Source organism: Microcaecilia unicolor, chromosome 6 (genome assembly GCF_901765095.1).
Source record: "Microcaecilia unicolor chromosome 6, aMicUni1.1, whole genome shotgun sequence".
In the NCBI taxonomy this organism is placed as follows: domain Eukaryota; kingdom Metazoa; phylum Chordata; class Amphibia; order Gymnophiona; family Siphonopidae; genus Microcaecilia; species Microcaecilia unicolor.
This window is the reverse complement of record NC_044036.1, coordinates 151,412,936-151,436,024: the sequence shown is the minus strand read 5'-3', so window position 1 is coordinate 151,436,024 and position 23,089 is coordinate 151,412,936. Positions and strand designations below refer to the sequence as shown.

At 42.6% G+C, this 23,089-nt stretch overlaps 1 protein-coding gene across 1 annotated transcript in view; it reads right to left on the bottom strand.

Annotated features, from left to right (window-relative positions):
- Window positions 1-1,742: 1,742 nt before the first annotated feature.
- Window positions 1,743-23,089, bottom strand: part of PRICKLE2 (prickle planar cell polarity protein 2) — a 93,425-nt gene continuing 72,078 nt past the window's right edge. The window contains 1 exon segment of the mRNA XM_030206240.1: window positions 1,743-3,659. Within this exon segment, the coding sequence (XP_030062100.1) occupies window positions 2,782-3,659 (878 nt within the window). The 3' untranslated portion in view covers window positions 1,743-2,781.

The following is a 23,089-nucleotide window of genomic DNA, read 5'->3' as shown; positions in this document are numbered from 1 at the left end:
ATATACCCCAATCAGATTCATTACTCTTTGCATTTTGCTTGATCTGCCTTTCTCAAACAATTTAAGTGCTTACAAATAAAAGTATAAAAGATTTTTTGTACAAGGAGGCAGGGGTGCAGGGAGGGGAAGACCTACCCTAACGCTAGACAACCAGGAATTGGTGCCAGGAAGGGGCAGGGACTAACACCCTGAAAATATAGCAGGCCATTGTTGTAGCCAGCAAACCAGAGTGGAGGAGTGGCCTAATGGATAGTGCAGCGGGATTTGATCCTGGTGACCTGTGTTCAATTCCCACTGCAGCTCCTTGTGACCTTGGGCAAGTCACTTAACCCTCCATTGCCCCAGGTACAAAAAACTTAATCCCCTGTTTACTAAGCCACGCTAGCGGCTGCTGTGCACCAATAAATAGGCTGTGTCAGCATTGACGTACGGCTTAGTAAACAGGGGGGTTAGATTGTGAGCCCTCTAGGGACAGAGAAAGTACCTGCATATAATGTGTACAGTGCTATATATGTCTAGTAGCGCTATAGAAATGATTAGTAGTAGTAGTAGCAATTTCCAGCCTGCACCAACAGCAAACAAATTATCATGTGATTCATTAACCCACAATACAGAGCACAGCTGGCATTATGTGGGCACAACCAGGACAAGTGCCACAGGGAGCCCTAAGCCAGTCTGATACTAAATCAAGGGTGCTTAAATTCAGAAATAAGATACATTTTTCTTGCACCATTGCATCAACTGTATTGTATTTGGACAAGTGATTCATTGGAGGATTTTTTATGACCTCTGATGAACGGGTAGCAGTAGAATTGAGAAACTTACTGATGTTCTTTGACGTTACAAGAGTGCAACCAGGGTTAATTGCCATAGGGAGCCCTTAGCCATTCTGATATTGAAGTAGGTACAGCCTGCTTATGAGCTTTGGGGTCCTCTGAGCCTCAACTTGTTTAATAATGACCCTTGTCCGGAGATACTGGAGATTAGTGAACGCCACAGTAATTTTTCTGCAGTAAAACAGCATACAAATCCACAATTTTACCCAGGGGCGGACTGACCATTTGGGCAGTACCCGAGGGCCCAGAGGCTCTGCCCGGATGCCCTCCACACACTAAAGCCCTCACCGGTCCTACCTTTAAAGGTGCACCACTGGTGGTCTAGTGGCCTCTGCGGAGGGGAGCATGTTCTTTCCTGCCCGCTGTGCTGCCGCTATTCCCCCTGCCCAGCATTGCCATACTTTAAAAATGGCGGCCGAGACTGTCGAGACTACAGTGGGAAGTCTTGGCCGCCATTTTAAAAAGACGGCGGTGCCGGCAGGTGGGGGAATAGCGGCAGCACAGCGGGCAGGAAAGAACATGGTCCCCCCCACCACCACAGAGACCACTGGACCACCAGGGCTCTTCAGATAGGACTGGGGCAGTAGGGGCATCAGCTGCAGTGGTAGGGGGGTGTCGGGCAAAGGCTGGGTGGGCACTCTCGGTCTGCCCCTGATTTTACCATAGACCTCTTACACCGAAATAGACCTCTTACACCGAAAGCCTTTGAGGGCTGGGAAATTCTTACAGTATCTGAATTGTAACTCACCTGGATAATATGAGGACTTCAAAGATCATCTATATTTTGCATCGCATAGCCTAAAAGTATCATTTGCACTCCTGGATGTCGTATAACTCTGGGTTTGTTCTTACTCCAAAGAAATGAAATTAGCCTCTTTTAATGTTTTTTTTTTAATATGTTCCAGGTATTAAACAGTACTGAAGATGTCTTCATGCCATAAAGGAAAACAGATAAATTGTTCCAGGACACTACAGAGTATAGCGGGTTCATATTCAAAGCAACTTGATGCTGACACCAACACAACTGCACCGCTTGTATTTTCAATTTCCCACAACAGTAGCTTTTAACACACAGCAAATTGACATTTCTGTACATGGATGTAATTTTTTTTTTTTTATCAGACTTTGGTTATTTTAACATCGCTGACATTTTGGTACAGCTACTCTAAGTGTTAAGTTACTTTTCTGAAGTTTAAAAATCATTTAAATCAACAGAGGTGAAGATGCTGGAGGTGTTAAGACTCTGGTAAGCTATGCACACTATACTGATGTGATGAATCATTAAACTAGTTTCTCCCACTTTACCACTGACCACAAAATCATACTTCATAATGTCCCTATGAACAATGTCTGGTGGATAAGTGACAAATAAAAAGCGACCGTACGCAGTACCATTTAAAAAATGTTAAGATTGCATGCACTTCTGGGACTGTATATTTCTGAGACAGACAATATCCTCTGAGATTCCAAAATACAAAAATATTTTGTCAGTACTTTCATTTACATTCCATTTACAATGAACATGTAAATAACTTAAGATATTTGCATTGCCTGATAAACAAATTACTGAAGGGAAAGAAGGTACAGAAAGTGAAAACCAGCAAAAATGGTTACCACAGAATGGCCCAAGCTAACAGGAAACCGGTGGCTAGAACATCCTGTGAAAAGTAAGACGTAGGAAGGACTCCATAGGAAAGGTGCTGCTATGTTGGTGAACCAACCAAACCAGGTAATACAGTTTAAAGTGAAAGTTGCTTCAAAGTGAAATGTGCAAAAGAATTCTCCATGCCAATAATTAGGATTATTTATAGACGTCAGTCCATAACTTTTGCCTTATTACTTTAATTCCCAGTCCTTAGAACTTTTTTGTTACAAAAAAAGCGCTTAAATCCAAAACAGTGCAAATTTATAAATTTACATTCTTGGACAGTGCCAGTACTGCCTACTAAGAAATAATACAGTTTTTGCTTTTTCGCCTTTTTCTGCTGTGCAACTGTCCTCTGCCACCTAGAGTGGAGGACTTGGGTATGCCACCGCTGCCACCACCACAAGAACCGTATTGGTGAATGAGGTCCTCACTGGTAACATATCGAAGATGGGTCGGTTGTGGAATTGGCTCTCCTAGGAAATAACCTTCATTGTCGGATTCGGAAGAGGAAGAGCACGTTGAGCACCAGTCGTATTCATTGAGATAGGGCCCCCACCTCTCAAAAATATGATTCTGTAAAGCAAGATCAGATGCAGTCCTTTGATAGTGGCTGTACATCTCCCTCTTGTGGCCTGGTTCCATTGTGTCTCTGGACCCTCGTTGGAGCATGAAGCGATCGTAGTCCTCTCTGGTTCTCAGAAAAGGTTTGTCTTTCAGTCTATTGCACTGCTCACTAGCAAGGTGAAGAGCGTTGTCTGAACGAGACCGCCTGGACCTTCTTTGTCTGTGATGGCGATAGTTTTGATCGTTGTCACGGGTTCGTCTTCGAGTGCGCTCGCTCAGTGGAGGGAATTTCACACTGCTCTGTCCTGCCATTTCATTCCCTGATATTCCACCTTCAAACTGAAATCCTTGAAGCATTCTTCCATGGGATGACAGCTCCCGGTACTTGGCAGGATTTGCAAGCTGATTCAGATTTGGCTCTAGGTCTTGGTACTGTTGTGCGGACAGCAAGCTTCGAACGGATTCAACACTCCTAAACTGTGCAGAAGAATTCAGCGTCCCCATGTTGCTTAATTTTTCTGAAACATTCATCCCGGAATCTTTGCTTAAGTCTGGCATCGAAAACCTGGAGAGATGTTCCTGACGCTTGGGACCTCCGTCTGTAGATAATCCTTGAAAGGGGGGGGGGGGGGGGGAGGGAAAGTGAATTGAAATGTTAGTTGATTATTAAAGACTTTGTCCTCAGAGAACATTAAAGACAAAAGCTAAAATTCTGATTGGTGGCAGCACAAAGTTTTAATTTCACAAGTATGACTAACACGTAAACACCACCAGACCAACACATTTAGAAAATCAAAACATTTTAAACAAACCATTGTTGTTTTCCCTCCTAATCAACAACAGTAACAACCTTTGAGCTATGGCATTTCCTGAGCAGGGGTTAAGCCCACCCCAGACTTTTATTCTCAGGAAATGCAAAGGACCAAAGTCAATAAAGCAGCTGAAGCAGATAAAGTCAGCACACAGAGGTAATTACATGGCCAAATAACCGATTTGGAGAAATGCCCCCCCCCCCCCCCCCCCGCTATACAAACCATTACAGCTGATAATACATAAACAACATATGCTCACTTCCCAGAGTTTGGTTCAAGTTGTGGAGGAACTAAATGCATCACTGTTTTTAAATCATGTGTCTACCTTACCTTTGTAATTTTACCAACAGTAATAAAAACACTAACGTTTTCAATCTTTAGGGTCTTATTATGAAATATCCAGACTGAACTTGGGACAGTCCTGGTTCCATGTTCTAAACAAATGAAAGAAAAATCTGACTGGACTACAGTTCAATGTATGCATGGGGCTGGTGGTTGGGAGGCGGGGATAGTGCTGGGCAGACTTGTAGGGTCTGTGCCCTGAAAATGACAGTTACAAATCAAGGTAAGATATACACAAAACTAGCACATATGAGTTTGTCTTGTTGGGCAGACTGGATGGACCATGCAGGTCTTTTTCTGCCGTCATCTACTATGTTACTATTTGAGCAACGAAAACACTGTCCTAAATGAACCTGATTAACTATACAGTTAAAAAGCAATTCTATAAATAGGTAAACATGGGTACATGGCCCTTTATGTATCTAACTACAGAAAATTAGTAGTTACATGTGTAAGCACCTTAAGAAGGGTGTAAGTATGTGCTATAGGACTAGATTCTATTAATGGTGCCAAAAAATTGGCACAGAAAAAGTTTAAGCACTGAGCGTTATTCTATAAAGGATTCGCGTCCTTTATAGACTAGCGTTATGTGCATAAATAACACCTAATTTTAGGTGATGATCAAAGTCTATTCTGTAACAATGCATGTATATTCTGAGAACGCCCTTGGAACATTCCCCAAAATGCCCCCCTTGAAATTACACGCTACAGGCGTTCCACGCATAGTGTTATAGAATATGATGTGCTTGTAACTTCCAATTAATGCCAATTAACACCAGTAATTGGTTGCTACCAGCCAATTATTGGTACCGATTGGCTGATTAATCAAGTTGTGCGCACAAATAAGCTATGTGCGTTGTTTTGCGTGAGCAACTTTAGTCGCCATATATAGCATCCAGGAGATAGTGCACAATTGCAATGGAGCATGCACGTAGGTAGAGCAGGGGTGGGGCTCCCAGTTACATGCATAACTTACAGAATACATACATAGTAACATAGTAGGTGACGGCAGAAAAAGACCTGTAAGGTCCATCCAGTCTGCCCAACAAGATAAACTTATATGTGCTACTTTTTGTGTATACCTTACCTTGATTTGTATCTGTCATTTTCAGGGCACAGACCGTAGAAGTCTGCCCAGCACTAGCCCCGCCTCCCAACCACCAGCCCTGCCTCCCACCACCTGTTCCTCCACCCAATCTCGGCTAAGCTTCTTAGGATCCATTCCTTCTGAACAGGATTCCTTTATGTTTATCCCATGCACGTCTGAATTCCGTTACCGTTTTCATCTCCACCACCTCCCGTGGGAGGGCATTCCAAGTATCCACCACTCTCTCCGTGAAGTCTGCCCAGCACTAGCCCCACCTCCCAACCACTAGCCCTGCCTCCTAACCACCGGTGCTGCCACCCAATCTGTAAATTATGTTAACTGCTTGCCGCAGTTGGTTCTCCACAATTACACTAAGGTGCTTATTTTGAAAGCAGATGGATGCCGCAGACCCCCGGATTCTATATAGTGTACTTAGATTTAGGCATCGAAATCGGCGCGGATTCTATAACATCACGCAAAATTTAATTGGCTGAACAAACTAATAAGCGCTGATAACAGCACTTAACAAGCAATAATGAGCACTAGGCACTGATTAGAACTTAGGTGCATAACTCACTAAGCGTATTCTGTAACGATGTGTGTTGAAATTCTAATATGTAGAGGCAAAAAGGGGCATGATTATGGATGGGGAAATGGGCGTTTCATGGGCATTCCAAAATTTAGGCACCTAGTTATAGAATATGGCCCAGTGCGTCTAAATCTACGCTCTGAGATTTACACCAGGTTTTCATTGGTATAATTGGATGCGCACAGATATCGGCGCTGAAATATCAACTAAGCATATTCTATAATTGGCGCCTAACTCTAGGCGCCGATTATAGAATACGCTTGGTTGGCACTGATTTCAGCACTGATTTTTTAGGCGCCATATATAGAATCTTCTCCAAAGTGCGTAAAAAAAGTCGATCTGCTAAAAATGTGCAAATTCCCATGTTGAATTTGGACATTTCACACTGCAGTTTGTCCAAATAGCAAAGGGGGGGGGGGGGGGTGTTTTGGGCAGGACTAGAGAGCCTAAAAATAGGACACCCAACAGCGATTTTCAAACAGGAAGAAATGTCCATGTCTATAAATAAGGACATTTTTGTCTAGACCTGTTTCAGTCATGTCCAGATTACAAAACGTTGCTCTGATTGAGCATCTGACCACTGGAGGGATTAAGCCATCCTAGGTCAGACCAATGGTCCATGTAGCCCTGAATCCTGTTTCCAACAGTGGCCAATCCAGGTCACAAGTACCTGGCAGAATCCCAAAGAGTAGCAAGATTCCGGAATCCCAAAGAGTAGCAACATTCTGGAATTCCAGAGTAGCAACATTCCACGCTACCAAGGGACATAGGTTCAAATTCCACTGTAACTATATACATTTTCTTTTTCTGGGGCGCCCTCCAGGAACAGAAAAATACTTACCCCCCAGTATTCAGTGCTATTTAACCGGCCAGAAATGGCTCCTGGATGGTTAAATAGCACTTAGCTGGCTACCCTACCAATCCAACATAAATGCCTGATCTCTGCAACACAACAAAACTAAAGTTCGTAAAGGACATAACACAACTCTTCTGTTGTACGATTCCCTAATGTGGCTGTGCCACATGAACTTTATCTTACCACAACATCACTTTGTATTTGTTTACACCGGAGTCTGTAACACCTCTCCGGTACTATGTAAGCCACATTGAGCCTACAAATAGGTGGGGAAATGTGGGATACAAATGTAAGATACAATAATCATACACACTGCGGGTCTACTCTTGCAGAGTGACACCCTGCAAGAGTAGACCCGCTGTGTATATGATTATTGTATCTCGCAAATTATAGCGGGGTTCCCCCCTTTTCGTGCTTGTTACCTGGATACAAATGTAACAAATAAAAAAAATAAAAATAGTCAGCGTGAGATAGCTGGTTATCTCCACTGAATATTAGCACTTAGCGCATAGGGGGAGATTCTATATATGGTACCTATAAAATCAGCGCTGAAATCAGTGCTGACTAAGCGTATTCTATAATCAGCACCTAGTCGATAGCTCAATGTCTAAAACTACGCATGTCCATTTACACTAACAAAAACATGGCGTAAATCCCGGTGTATAGATTTAGGCACAGAGAGCCATGCTCTAAAATTACATGCAAAAATTTTGGAACACCCATTTCCCCACCTATAACTATGCCCCTTTTTGCCTGCCCTTCATTACAGAATGCGCTTTGTGAGTTGTGCGCGTCAATTCTAATCAGTGCCAATTAGTGCTCATTATTGCTTGTTAAGTGTTGTTACCAGCTCTCATTAGCTTGCTAAGTTATGCGTATTGTTATAGAATCAGCTTAGGTGTGCTATATAGAATCTGGGTGTTAATGCCTACTAGGAGCGTATCTGACCTTCAGCGGTAGGGGGGAGCCAGAGCTGAGGTGAGGGGGCATATTTTAGCCCCCCCCCCCCCGGCGCAGCCATCATCTTCGCCGACCCCCCCCCCCCCCCGCTGCCGTGACCCTCTCGATCCCCCCGCCCGCTCGCCTGCCCGCTCGCTTGCTGTCGCCTGCCTGGGCTGGCGGGGACCCCATCCCCCGCCGGCCGAAGTCTTCTTCCTTCCTTTCAGGTTTCTGAGTCTGACGTCCTGCACGTGTACGTGCAGGACGTCAGACTCAGAAAGCTGAAAGGAAGGAAGCAGACTTCGGCTGGCAGGGGATGGGGTCCCCGCCAGCCCAGGTAGGCGACGGCGAGTGGGCGGGGGGGTTGACGGTAGGGGGGTCCAGGGTCAAATCTACGGGGGCCCTGGCCCCCGTGGCCCCATAGCAGCAACGCCCCTGATGCCTACTGCTAAACTGGCTATACCGTGTGACTTATTCAGATAGGCGCGGATATTCAGCGTCAGACTGGATAAAATTAGCTGTTAAATCAGATCGCATAAATAGTCTTATTTTTAACCACTATAACTTAACCAGGTAACTGTTCAGTGGCTGAAAATATACCGGATATTTAATGCTGGTTGCCAGAAGCAGCCTGACGTTGAATATCTGCGGCTAAGAAAGCAAATAGAATGTTAGGTATTATTAGGAAAGGAATGGAAAACAAAAATGAGGATGTTATAATGCCTTTGTATCGCTCCATGGTACGACCGTACCTCGAATATTGTGTTCAATTCTGGTCGCCACATCTTAAAAAAGATATAATGGAATTAGAAAAGGTGCAGAGAAGGGCGACGAAAATGATAAAGGGGATGGGACGACTTCCCTATGAGGAAAGGCTGAAGCGGCTAGGGCTGTTCAGCTTGGAGAAAAGGCGGCTGAGGGGAGATATGATAGAGGTCTATAAAATAATGAGTGGAGTTGAACGGGTGGATGTGAAGCGTCTGTTTACGCTTTCCAAAAATACTAGGACTAAGGGGCATGCGATGAAGCTACAATGTAGTAAATTTAAAACGAATCGAAGAAAATGCTTCTTCACTCAACGTGTAATTAAACTCTCGAATTCGTTGCTAGAGAATGTGGTAAAGGCGGTTAGCTTAGTGGAGTTTTAAAAAGGTTTGGACTGCTTACTAAAGGAAAAGTCCATAGACCGTTATTAAATGGACTTGGGGAAAATCCACTATTTCTGGGATAAGCAGTATAAAATGTTTTGTACATTTTTGTGATCTTGCCGGGTATTTGTGACCTGGATTGGCCACTGTTGGAAACAGGATGCTGGGCTTGATGGACCTTTGGTCTTTCCCAGTATGGGTATACTTATCTGGGTTTAACACCAGCAACAGACAGTCAATGCACAGTCTGCTGCAGGCTGAATATCGGGCCCACCCACATATTCAGAAAATGTGTGCATATTTTGTAACTCTGCTCTTACTCATCCCCTAAACATGAAACACAAGGGTTGCATAAAACTAAATGCAAAACATTCTCTGCACCTACTTTATAAGTGTGTAACCCCCCTGCGGTGAGCTCTTTTCTGTGGGTACAACAGGGTAAGAGAAAACTGCCTCAATCATAGGAGGGGCTTTCAAAAACAAAACCTAAACAACAACAAAAAGTAAACAAAATTGTTTTCTGGTATATTAACTATGAAATATAACATAGTAAATGATGGTAGATAAAGACCTGAACGGTCCCATCCAGTCTGCCCACTAAGATAAACTCATTCTACATGGTGGATAGTTATACAAGACTGTGCAACTGCAGAAGATAAGTTCAGATTAAACATTAAAAGTCTGGATAATTTTGTTAAAACACAAAGTAATTCATAAGAATAGGTGGAGGTTTTTCTGCCAGTGATGAGTGAGGGGGCTCCCTAAGGTTAATAAGCTTGGAAGCTGTTAACAACAGAGTGACCCCAATATCTTTTGAGGCTTTTCCTCCATTTTTGAGCATCATTACATTGAGAAATAACTAAAGGATTAGATTGTGTTGATCTGGTTTGTAGTGGAGGAGTGGCCTAGTGGTTGGGGTGGTGGACTTTGGTCCTGAGGAACTGAGTTTGATTCCCACTTCAGGCACAGGCAGCTCCTTGTGACTCTGAGCAAGTCACCCATTGCCCCATGTAAGCCGCATTGAGCCTGCCATGAATGGGAAAGTGCGGGGTACAAATGTAACAAACAAATAAATAAATAAAATAAAATTATGCAATGAATACTGTTGCTTTGAAGTCCAAACAGATGAAAACATCAGTTGAAACATACAGTTACCGTAATATTTCCTTCCTGGGTGAAGGAAGAGATACCTAAGCTTGCCAGCAAATACTGCGCATAGCAATCACTCTTCTGAGAAGTTACTTGTAATATGAGAATCTCCTTTCCTCTATTTTTAATATTAAATGACAAAGATGTTCGGATCATTCTTCTATGGTACACTGCAAAGTGTTTAAGAATGAGAATCTGTGCTTCCCCTCAAATAAACTCAATTCTACAAATAACTCCAAATATGGAGGCGTGCACAGGAGAACATCCGAGCTTAAATCTTCTGACCCAGCAGCACAGCTGCTGGGTTTGTGCCGTACATGGATGCATGAGATTCCTCATAGCATAGTTTAAATCACACTTAATGTAAACAGGGACCATTATCCTTTGCAATTCAGATGCGACGCTTCTCGCTGGAATACTTACAAAGCCACAGACATAATATTTGGTTTTCATCGGCAAAGAGACAAAACTAATTCTGATTCCTTCATGACTGAAATCAAGGGGAAGAAATTTCTGATAAGTCTGACTCATTTTCAAATGGAGTGAAGGAGTAACCTAGTTATCTGTTTGCTAGAAAAGACAGGTTCAAATCCCACCGCCACTCCTTCGGATCTTGGTCATTGTATAAATACGCACTGAATGCACATGTATGTTAAAGAATACTAACACTTGTGCATGTATAGTTGTTTACTGCTATTCTAAAATATATTGGCCGATATTCATCTAGGAATTTTACCTCCCAAGTGCTCCCTGATGTAACAATACTGGGGTAATTTAAATCACCCATTATTATAGTGTGGCTCAATTCACCAGCTTTCCTAATTTAAAATAAGACAAAGAATATTATAGTGCCTCTGTATTGCTCCATGGTGCGACCTCACCTTGAGTATTGTGTTCAATTCTGGTCACAGAGTCTCAAAAAAGATAAAGCGGAATTAGAAAAGGTTCAAAGAAGAGATACCAAAATGATCAAGGGGATGGAACTCCTCTCGTATGAGGAAAGACTCTTCAGCTTGGAAGAGACGGCTGAGGGGGGATATGATCGAGGTCTACAAAATCCTGAGTGGTACAGAATGGTTAAAAGTGAATCGATTTTTTTACTCTTTCAAAAAGTACAAAGACTAGAGGATACTAAATGAAGATGCCCTGACCTACATGCTGGACCTTGTGGACCTGCCACCCAGAAATGCTAAGAGATCTTCCTGCACCTTTCTTAACCTACACTTCCCCAGCTGTAGAGACTAAAATACAACTAACACACGCGACCAGTTTTTCTTACATGAGCACGCAACTGTGGAATTCACTTCCAACTCACCTGAGAACGATTAACGAACTAACGAACTTCCGCAAATCCCTGAAGACTTACCTCTTTAACAAAGCCTACCACGAGATCCCTTAACTAACTATAACACAACACCTACCCAACTTTATTCAGAATGTATCTTTTCACTGCTTGACCAAATCCTCTTGTCTTCCTTGACTTCTTTGTAACACCAATTGTATTCTCTAACCTGGTATGGCGATGCTATAACAGGTCTTTGTAAGCCACATTGAGCCTGCATATAGGTGGGAAACTGTGGGATACAAGTGCAATAAATAAATAAATACTTTTAAAACAAATAGGTGGAAATATTTTTTTCTCTCAACCAACAGTTAAGCTCTGGAACTCACTGCCAGAGGACAGCGGTTAGCGTATCTGGGTTTTAAAAAGGTTAGCACTTAGTGGATAATCGGTTATACTCGGTTATACTGTCTATGACATTATGCTCTTTTACTTTATATTTTAACATTCTTTTGTGTATTGTTCACTTTATTGTTTATAAACTGAAATTTCAATAAAATTTCTTGGAATAAAAAATAAAGAAGCCCTTTAACTTAAGATGGAATCGGTTCCTGTAAACTGTATCTAAAGTTGAAATATGTTAAATTGAAAACAATTGTTGCACAAGAACAATGCTATAAATGAGGAACTGGTTCCAGCACAAAGGTCGAATGCCTCGTTTTCAGCAAAATAATCCAGACTTTAGTAATTATATAGACTTGTAAGAAGCCCAGACACATTTTAAAGCACTGAACATTTTATATGTCTGAATGGGAAAGCTGCAAGTTATGTCTACAACATGTTGAGCTGACATTTTTCTGAGGAGATTAAGTCCCTGGCATGCTTCTTACTGAGCCTTGCAGTCATCAGCATGCCAATGTGATTTGCCAGGAGATGCTCGTGCATTGTAAAGTTGAAACAGATGTTGTAAAGTTGAATAATGAGTGTCCAATGTTATTAATGTTTAGTCAATTTAAGTCACCATCCTGCTTATTTTCGAAGGAGAAGGGCGGCCATCTTCCGACACAAATCGGGAGATGAGTGCTCTTCTCCAAAGGGCGGCCAAATCGGTATAATCGAAAGCCGATTTTGGCCGCCCTCAACTGCTTTCCGTAACAGGGCCGGCCAAAGTTCAAGGGGGCGTTTCGATAGTGTACCAAAGGCGGGACGGGGGCGTGGTTAAGAGATGGCCATCCTCGGCCGATAATGGAAAAAAAGAACGGCGGCCTTGACAAACATTTGGCCGACTTCACTTGGTCCGAATTGACCAGATGACCACCAGAGGGAATCGGGGATGACCTCTCCGTACTCCCCCATTGGGCACCAACCCCCTCCCACCCTAAAAAAAAAAATTTTAAAAACATTTTTTTGCCAGCCTCTATGCCAGCCTCAAATGTCATACCCAGCTCCATGACAGCAGTATGCAGGTCAGTGGAGCAGTTTTACTGGGTGCAGTGCACTTCAGGTAGGCGGCCCCAGGCCCATCCCTCCCCCCCCCCCCCACCTGTTACACTTGTGGTGGTAAATGTGAGCCCTCCAATACCCACCGTACCCACATGTAGGTGCCCCCCTTCACCCATAAGGGCTGTTAGTGGTGTACAGTTGTGGGGAGTGGGTTTTGGGGGGGATTTGGGGGGGGGCTCAGCACCCAAGGGAAGGGAGCTATGTACCTGGGAGCAATTAATGAAGTCCACTGCAGTGCCCCCTAGGGTGCCTGGCTGGTGTCCTGGCATATGAGGGGGACCAGTGCACTACAAATGCTGGCTCCTCCCTCTCACGACCAACTGGCTTGGATTTGGCCAGTTTTGAGATGGCCGGCCTCGGTTTCCATTATCGGCGAAAACCGAGGCCGGCCATCTCTAAGGTCGACCCAAATGTTGAGATTTGGCCGGTCCTGACCGTATTATCAAAACAAAAGATGGCCGCCCATCTTGTTTCGATAATATGGTCAAGGACGCTTCTTTACGGGGCTGTCCTTAGAGATGGGCACCCTTATAGATGGGTGCCCCCGTTCGATTATGCCCCTCCATGTTAACTCTTCAGACTACCTGTGCACACGTTTAAATAATCTTTTCAATGTACATAAAGGAGGTAATTTTCTGAGTCACTGTGGGTTATATGTATCAATGCATGTGCATAAATGCCTCTTATAAAATGCCAGCTGGTATAAAAGAACGCACTTTGGCAAGATGGCACGTACATTGTGGTGGGTATGCACATGACAGATTTTGGACAGAGCGTAGTTGGAGTTTGCATGTACAATCATAGGACTAGATTCTATATACAGTGCCAAAAAATTCAGCGCCGAAAAACCATTATTCTATGTGCTGCGCTTAAAGTTAGATGCGGTTTATAGAATAGCGCTTATGCCTGGGAATCATGCCAAACTTTAGACACGCCAACTGAAATGTGGTGCAAATGTACGAATCTACATTAGGTACATATCATCGTTATTCTATAATAATACGCATAAATGTTGGGCATTGCCCCGTTATGCCCATGCCCCGCCCATTTCCGCATCCCCTTTTCAGGTTGCACATACATTTTAGGTGTGGATCCCGCTCCTAAATTTACATGTGTAAATCCCAATTAAATCTACGTAGTGCCAATAATTGCTTGTTATTGGTACTAATTAGCTCATTATTCAATTAAATTGCCCACACAAATTGGGCATGCACCCAAATTTGCACACATAATTTTTTGGTGACTTTTATAGAATTAAGGAGCTATGAAGCAATTCTGTAAAATGGCATCTAGAGATAAGTGCCAATTATGCACATCAAAGCACCATTAAATTGACAGGCACCTGTGTGACACCTAAACGCCATGCCGCCTGATATTTAACACCATTCAACCGGCCAGGAATGGGTCCTGGCTGGTTAAATGGCAGTTAGCTAACTGGTGATATTCAGCGGGAGATCCCCAGTTATTCCTTTCTGAAAATTACAGGTTAGCACTTAGTGGATAATCGGTTATATCGCACCATATAACTGGCTATCTGCTAATATTCACTGCATCGCTGGCCAAGTTTGGTAACCATATTCGATTGCTGAAATAACAGATGAAATTTAATGTGGACAAATGCAAGGTGATGCTAGGGTCCACCTTGGGGGTCAGCACTCAAGAAAATGATCTAGGTGTCATCGTAGATGATACGCTGAGATCTTCTGCTCACTGTGCGGCGATGGCCAAAAACGCAAACAGGATGCTAGGAATTATTACAAAAGGGATGGTGAAGAAGACTGGAAATAATATAATGCCACTGTATCACTCCATGGTGCGACCACACCTTGAACAATCAGTTCTGGTCGCCCTATCTCAAAAAAGATATAGCGAATTAGAAAAGGTTCAAAGACAAGCAACCAAAATGATAAAGGTGATGGAACTCCTCTCGTATGAGAAAAGGCTAAAGAGGTTAGGGCTCTTCAGCTTGGAAAAGAGATGGATGAGGGTTAGGGCTATTTTATTGACCATATTGTAGCGTCAAGTGCTTAGTGATTGTTACTTAAGACTATGTATGTGACTATTGTTACCTGCCTTGGATAAAGGCGAGATATAAATGTAGTAAATAAATAAATAAAGATATGATTGAGGTCTACATAATTCTCAGTGGTATAGACCCAGAAGAAGTAAATTGATTTTTTACTCATTCCAAAAAGTACAAAGACTAGGTGACACTCAAGGAAGTTACATGGAAATACTTTAAAAACAAATAGGAAATAAATCGAGCAAGCGCAACGTGAGGTAAAGCAGGGCAGGCAACGTAAGGAGAGCATCGCTGGAGAAATGCTTCAGCTGGTGGGGGTTGGGGACCCTTGCCAGCCAAGGTATGTGGCGTTGTGGGGGGGGGGGGGGGAGAGCAGCAGGGTGGTGGGCCATAAGGTGCCCCCTCACTTTGGGCTCTGAACCCCCCCCCCCCTACTTCCAGGTCTGGCTATGCCCCTGACGTGGCATAAGTGGTCACGCCCAAAGTTGGGTGCCTAAATGTTAACTCATGCTAGTATTATATAACAGATTTGGTGTGCAAACGTAAGTACATAAGTATTGCCATAATGGGAAAGACCAAAGGTCCATCAAGCCCAGCATCCTGTTTCCAGCAGTGGCCAATCCAGGTCACAAATACCTGGCAAGATCCCAAATATGTACAAAACATTTTATACTGCTTATCCCATAAATAGTGGATTTTCCCCAAGTCCATTTAATAAAGGTCTATGGACTTTTCCTTTAGGAAGCTGTCCAAACCTTTTTTAAACTCCGCTAAGCTAACCGCCTTTACCACATTCTCTGGCAACAAATTCCAGAGTTTAATTACACGTTGAGTGAAGAAATATTTTCTCCAATTCGTTTTAAATTTACTACATTGTAGCTTCATCGCATGCCCCCTAGTCCTAGTATTTTTGGAAAGCGTTAACAGACGCCAGCTTAGCGCCAGCATTTTAAGTGCTTAAGTTTTAGTGACCTTTATTCAACTGACCACTAAATGCTCACCTAGTGTGCCTAGTAGTGCTGTCTGATTCAGTCAAAATGTTTTTGATTCGATTCAATTTGCTCATATGAATTGATTTTTTGATTTGATTCAGTTCTTTAAGTCTACTATGGAAATGAATAGATTAGGTGCGTTATATTTATGTGAAGGCAATAGTTTTATTAACAAATTTCACCTTATAGTTTGTCAGCAGCAATCGAACAAAGACTAACTGAATGTAATTATTTTAGTACATCAGATTCAAAAAGCAGCGACACAATATTTCTGCCTTTTGTTAGTCTTCCTTTTAACAAGTTTCAATTATGCTTACCTCATAATCGCCTTTCCTGACTTTGGAATATTTTTAAGATACCATTTTTGTAATCATGTTTTCTTCAGTACATAAGTATTGCCATACTGGGAAAGACCAAAGGTCCATGAAGCCCAGCATCCTGTTTCCAACAGTGGCCAATCAAGGTCACAAATACCTGGCAAGATCCCAAAAAAGTACAAAACATTTTATACTGCTTATTCCAGAAATAGTGGATTTTCCCCAAGTCCATTTAATAATGGTCTATGGACTTTTCCTTTAGGAAGTCGTCCAAACCTTTTTTAAACTCCGCTAAGCTAACTGCCATTACCACATTCTCTGGCAATGAATTCCAGAGTTTAATTACAAGTTGAATGAAGAAAATGTTTCTCCGATTCGTTTTAAATTTACTACATTGTAGCTTCATCGCATGCCCCCTAGTCCTAGTATTTTTGGAACGTGTAAACAGACACTTCACAGTAGTCTGTAGGATGCACACTTTTGTCAGCCCTTATGCCCTCTTACCAGCAGAGGGAGAAAAAGCAAAACTGCTCACCTCCTACCCCATATAGATGGATGCAGCAAGAAAAATAAGCATTTTATGTCAGCTGCCTAGCATTTTCCCTTCTCCCCATCCTCTGTTTAGTTTAAATATTAACTTTCTAGACTGCTCTTTGAAGCAACCACATCACATCAAGCCCAGACAGAATCAAAGAGACAGATGCAAATGCAAAGTCAGAAGTGCTTAGTCACTCATAGCTGGCCCAAAGGATATTGGACAACCTTCTTTCTTTAGGGCAGCACAGACTTAAGTTACTGTTACACACCTACCAGAGGGCATTTCAGTATGACCCCCTGGCTCACAGCAAAGCAACATACCCTTAAGAACCCTTCCTCCTGCAACTTTAGCAGCTAAGCCACCTATAAGTGGAGGAGTAGTCTAGTGGTTAGTGCAGCGGCCTGTGATCCTGGGTTCGATTCCCACTGAAGCTCCTTGTGACTCTGGGCAAGTCACTTAACCCTTCATTGCCCCGGGTACAAAATATGTACCTGTATATACTATGTAAACTGCTTTGAATGTAGTTGCAAAAACCACAGAAAGGCCATTTCCCTATACTGACTCCATACCTGTGGAACGCAATGTGCTTTTACATACCCTTGGTTCTCCAGCTTCAGGAGCTGGGCCCCACATCCTTCCCCCTGGTGTATTCCCGCCTCTGTGAAAACAGGAAGTTGCATCACTGGGAAGGCTGTGTGGCCGGCGCAAGCAACGTCGCTGGCTGCTCCTGCTCACTACCAGTTTTAAAAGGTATGCGGGGAATCGAACTATCCGATTTTTTCAAAAAAACAAATCGATTCACCAAAAAGGAATCGGCCAATCGCGAATTGGATAGCACTAGTGCCTAGTATCCTTGCACCAGCTCTGTTAGATGCACCTTAGTGAACAAGCTCCTAATGAATACAATGACCTTAGACATCACCACAGCTAAAAAGAGTTCATTTAAGAGGGAATTGCTGGGACTGCTTCATGCATAGAGATTATCACTTCAGTAGCTTTCTTTACACTAGTAACTCTGGTCTAAAAGATTGGTTGTGATGCGATGTATTTTCGATCACCATAATCTTTACCAGTGTTTTCTGGTTGGAGGAGGTGGGTGCCGTGCCTTTTGCTGAACTCAAGCAGAGCTTTTGAGTTTTCTGTCAGCCACAACTGCATTTTAAGGAATGATAACTTACAAAGCTTTTCTGTTTCCATTCCTCCTGAAGAATGTGCCTTTGTGATGGCAGATGTGGGCTAGAAGTCCTTCCTTTGTGTGAAATAACATTTGTGGATTCATGAGGTAAAATGTGACTAAGATGAAGCCAACATTAATATTAAACACCTAGTAAAGAATAATTTTCGGTGCTGAACGAAAATACAATGGCAATGCAGAGTAGAAACGTAAATCAAGCAGCGAGACCTCATATTCACCTGGCTGTCAGGCACGCTAAAACACTAAGGGATCCTTATACTAAGGTGCGCTGAAAAATGGCCTGCGGTAGTATAGCCGTGTATTTTGGGCGTGCGCAGAATTATTTTTAGGGCAGCTAAAAAAAATGTATTTTTTTTTTGTCTAAAACAGACGTGCGGTAAAATGAAAATTGCCACGCAATCATTATGGGTCTGAGACCTTACCTCAAGCCATTGACCTAGTGGTACTGTCTGCGGTAACCGGATGATAATGGTCTATGTGCGTCAAATGCCACTTGACGCGAATAGCTGCCGCGTGCCAGGAAATAAAAACATTTTTCAGTCGTGCGTAGCGGATGCGCGCCAAAATTGAAATTACCGCAAGGGCCACGTGGTAACTGGGCAGTACCTCCAATTTGGCGCATGTTGGGCCCCTAATCCCCCAGGGAAGATCAGTGCAAGACATTTCTTCTTTATAACACCAGGCCAGCTGGGTTTCAACTTATCAGGTTGTTTTATGGGATGTGTTACATCAGACCATGTGTCGATTTACTAAGCATTTTCCCCTGTAGGCAGGGAATGGGAGAATAGGCTGGGGGACTCCAGTAACCAATGACATGTTATATGAAATAGTGAGAGGATACAGCATCTGCATGTTCTCATTCAGATCTGAACAAAAAGGGTCTGGTATAAGGCCTAACCACTGTAACCACCACCACGTGAAGGCTGGGGTTAAGAGTCTGGGAACACAAGCATTTCGATTTCCCCTTCAGAGCTACGATAATGGAGCTTGTGCCCTGAAAATGGCAGATAAACTCATATGTATACCTGACCTTGATTTGTATCTTGTTGGGCAGACTGGATGGACCGTACAGGTCTTTTTCTGCCGTCACCTACTAAGTATGTTATGTATGTTCATGGCTTTTTTTTTTTCAATGGGCCGGGAAAAGGGCCTGTGGTAAAAGTGAAACTAGAGTGCACTGATTTACGGCCTGAGCCCTCAATGCCGCCCAATGATCAAGTGGTAAGGGCTCACGCGCTACACCTGCGGTGACCAGTTGGCATGTGCTAAATGCAAATTAATGCTGGAAACATTGCATGCAGTAGGAAATAAAATAAATAATTTGTATAAAAAATTTATTTTCCTTGTATCTTGCCCCAATGTTTGGAGTAAATTTGTTTCTTTAATAATATTTAGGAGACAATTTGTCTACCTAATTGTATATTCCTAATATCTTTTCCATTTGTTTATTATATGGATGTATTATTGGCCATTATAAAATAAAAAAAATAAATAATTTGTCCTGCCGGTATGGGCACGCACGAAATCTGAAATTACTGCTGGGGGGGGGGGGGGGGGGGTGCTAGCCTGATGGTAGTCTTGTTTTGGCATGTGCCTACCATGCCTTTGTAAAAGGGCCCCTTAGCGAGTTGTGTACGTAAATCTTTATTAATGCCAATTAGTGCTTTTAATTGCTTAACATCTAATTAACAGCGCTGGTTAGCTAGTTAACTAATTAAGTTACGCGTATTGTTGTAGAATATGTTTCGATTTCCGTGCGGAAATTAAAGCGCAATATACAGAATTTGGAAGGTAGCGTCTAACTTGAGCACCAGCATTTACACCAGGTTTCAGTAGGCGTAAGTCTGGCACCTAAAGTTAGATGAGGGATTTGTCGCTAAGCACGATCCTATAAAAGGCACATGCCCTTTATAGGATTGCGCTTAGTGTCAATTTTTTCCAGCGCTGAATTTTAAGTGTCATTGCCTGAATCCATCCCTAAATGCACAGCAAATAATTGATGGCACTGTTTAAACTGTCTGCCTTCTAATTACCCATCATGTTTGTTCTGCTCTGTTTTCTGAAGCATTTCAGTTATATATTGGCTACTCTGATGTGATTACCTCTTGGGAGCTGAACACATGCACCCGGCCCTTTTCATTTTCACACTGTGGATGTGTCAAGGGTTGTTTTTCTGTCATTTAAAGGTTTTGTGTTGGAAAATAATCGACCAAGACCTGCTGAAAGAAACATCTGCTCTTTCCCTAGTAACATAGCAAGAATTTACATCTAAAAAAAAATCTGCTACACAGATAGGAAGCAATTCTGTATAGACCACCTAAAGTTGGGTGCCAGGATAATGCAAATTCTATAATGGTAGTTGTGTGCACAACTGGTATTATAGAATTACTTTAAGTCTGCATTTACATGATTAACTTTACATGTGAGCACTTACACTGGCTCAATAGCCTGTGTAAATACTTGTGTCTAGCTGTAGGCCAGGGGTGGATTGAGAGTAGTCTGGGCCCCCACCTGGCCGCTGACTGACACACCTCCTATCACTGCAGCCACCACCCCTGCTGCCCTGGTGGTTTAGTGGAGGAGTAGCCTAATGGTTAGTGCAGCAGACTTTGATCCTGGCAACCTGGGTTCAATTCCCACTGCAGCTCCTTGTAACTCTGGGCAAGTCACTTAACCCTCCAATGCCCCAGGTACAAATAAGTACCTGTATATACTATGTAAACCACTTTGAATGTAGTTGCAAAAACCACAGAAAGGTGGTATATTGAGTCCCATTACCTTTCCCTATTTGAGATTCTCCATGGAACGTTGCTACTATTTGAGATTCTACATGGAATGTTGCTAGTGGAGGAGTAGCCTAGTGGTTAGTGCAGTAGACGTTGATCCTTGGGAACTGGGTTCAATTCCCACTGCAGCTCCTTGTGACCTTGGGTAAGCCACTTACCCTCCATTGACCCAGGTACAAAAAGCACTGTGGAAATGAATAGTAATATTGGTGCATGCTGCATGCATACCACACCTGTAGCACATGATACCTTTAATTCTAGAACAGGGCCATTTACTGCCCCTATTGAAAAAAACCTTTTTTTTCCCAGTAGCAGTAACATCTCCACTATCTCCAATAGGAGTCTGTTGAATGCATTTCCATAAAGAAGTATTTCCTTAGATTATTCCCGAGTCTACCCCTTTCCACCTTTATGCTATTATCACCTGTTCCAGAGCTTCCTTTCAATTTAAAAGTCTCTCTTGCATCCCCCCTCTCCCGCCTTTCCTCCAAAGTATACATATTTAGATCTTTACATCTGACCCCAAACAGCACGTCAGTTGCCCATCAGACTTTAAGACCCTGTGAGTTCTAGAAATTGGATTGGGGTGGGGGAAAGAATTGTGCAAGAAAAACTCATACAAAATGAGTTGTAGTTTATTTATTTATTGCATTTGTATCCCACATTTTTCCACCTATTTGCAGGCTCAATGTGGCTTACTATGTTTCGTTATGGCTTTCGCCATTCCAGAGTAAAAGATATAATTAGTGTTATATAGAGAGTAGGATGACATAATACAGTTAAGCAAACAGGCATAGAAAGAACCAGTTAAGATGTAGGGTAAGTGGTGATGTGTTACAATTACAATTATTGATCGTTGTGATATGTCTTGGTGAAGAGATAGGTCTTCAGGGATTTACGAAAGTTGATTAGTTCGTAAATTGTTTTTAAGTTACGTGGCAATGCATTCCACAGCTGCGTGCTCATGTAGGAAAAGCTGGACGTGTGTATTAGTCTGTATTTTAGTCCTTTGCAGCTGGGGAAGTGTAGATTAAGGAATGTGCGGGCTGATCTTTTAGCATTTCTGGGTGGCAAGTCAATAAGGTCTAGCATGTAGGCCGGGGCATCTCCGTGAATGATTTTATGAACTAGAGCGCAGATCTTGAACACGATACATTCTTTAAGTGGAAGCCAGTGTAGCTTTTCTCTTAGGGGTTTAGCGCTTTCATATTTTGTTTTTTCCAAATATGAGTCAGGCTGCAGTGTTTCGGGCTGTTTGAAGTTTCTTGATGATTTGTTCTTTACAGCCGACAGAGTGCATTGCAGTAATCTAGGTGACTCAGTACCATTGATTGTACCAGGTTGCAAAAAATGGCCCTTGGAAAGAAAGGTTTTACTCTTTTAAGTTTCCACATTGAGTGGAACATTTTCTTAGTTGTATTCTTCGCATGGATTTCAAGTGTAAGATTTCGATCAATGGTAACTCCAAGAATTTTCAAGGTGTCTGAAACTGGAAGGGAGAGGTTTGGTGTAGTTATAGTAGTGAATTTGCTTGTGTTGTATTGTGAAGTAAGTATAAGACATTGTGTTTTTTCTGCATTAAGTTTCAGCTGAAATGCATCCGCCCATGAATGCATGATTTGGAGGCTTTGGTTGATATCATTGGTGATTTCCTTTAGGTCCTGTTTGAACGGGATGTAAATCGTGACGTCATCTGCGTAAATGTATGGATTGAGGTTCCGATTGGACAATAATTTGGTCAAGGGTGTCATCATTAGGTTGAAGAGGGTCGGCGAGAGGGGAGATGGAGGGACAAAGTATCTATGTCCCTTCCCCCACCCACTTGGGGTGCGACATTTCCATACTGGAAGTCTCATGACTAAATATACCACATATTTCTAAAGAAATCCTTCCATACCTCTGACCCAGGGACTTTAAATGCAAGGAGAGATGCGATTACTGAATAGGTTTTTTTTTTGATTTATGAACTGTATCTTTTTACAACCCACTACCGATTTTTGAAAGATTTTTTTTTAGAGTAGAAAGAATTTTCCACATTTCAGTAATTGTGTAATGCCCCTGTAGTCCTACTGCCAACGCCACTGTAATGCTCATTTGCCATTTCCATTATGAACCTTCTCAGAAAGTAATATCCCAGCTGTTTCATATTACATTGGGCGGAGGACGGCTCTAAATGCACATCATCTGTCAACATCCAAGCTACAGTTTGCAAATGCTGGTTTAATAGATTTGAAGCATCTCTTTTTCAGTTCTGCAGGATAAAACAGCAAATACATTTTCATAAAGATACAAATCCGCACTCAACGGAGGATAAACCGTTTTAAAAACATGCCATGAAACAGACCAAGGGAGTAACAGTGCCTTAAATTTACCAGAATTTTAAAGAGCAGATCTGTGACACCTGAGTGGGGTGGGGGTTGTTCGGGGTAAGGGTCCTCTCTTTCTATGCATCTTTCCCCCATAAAAATGATAATTTACTCAAA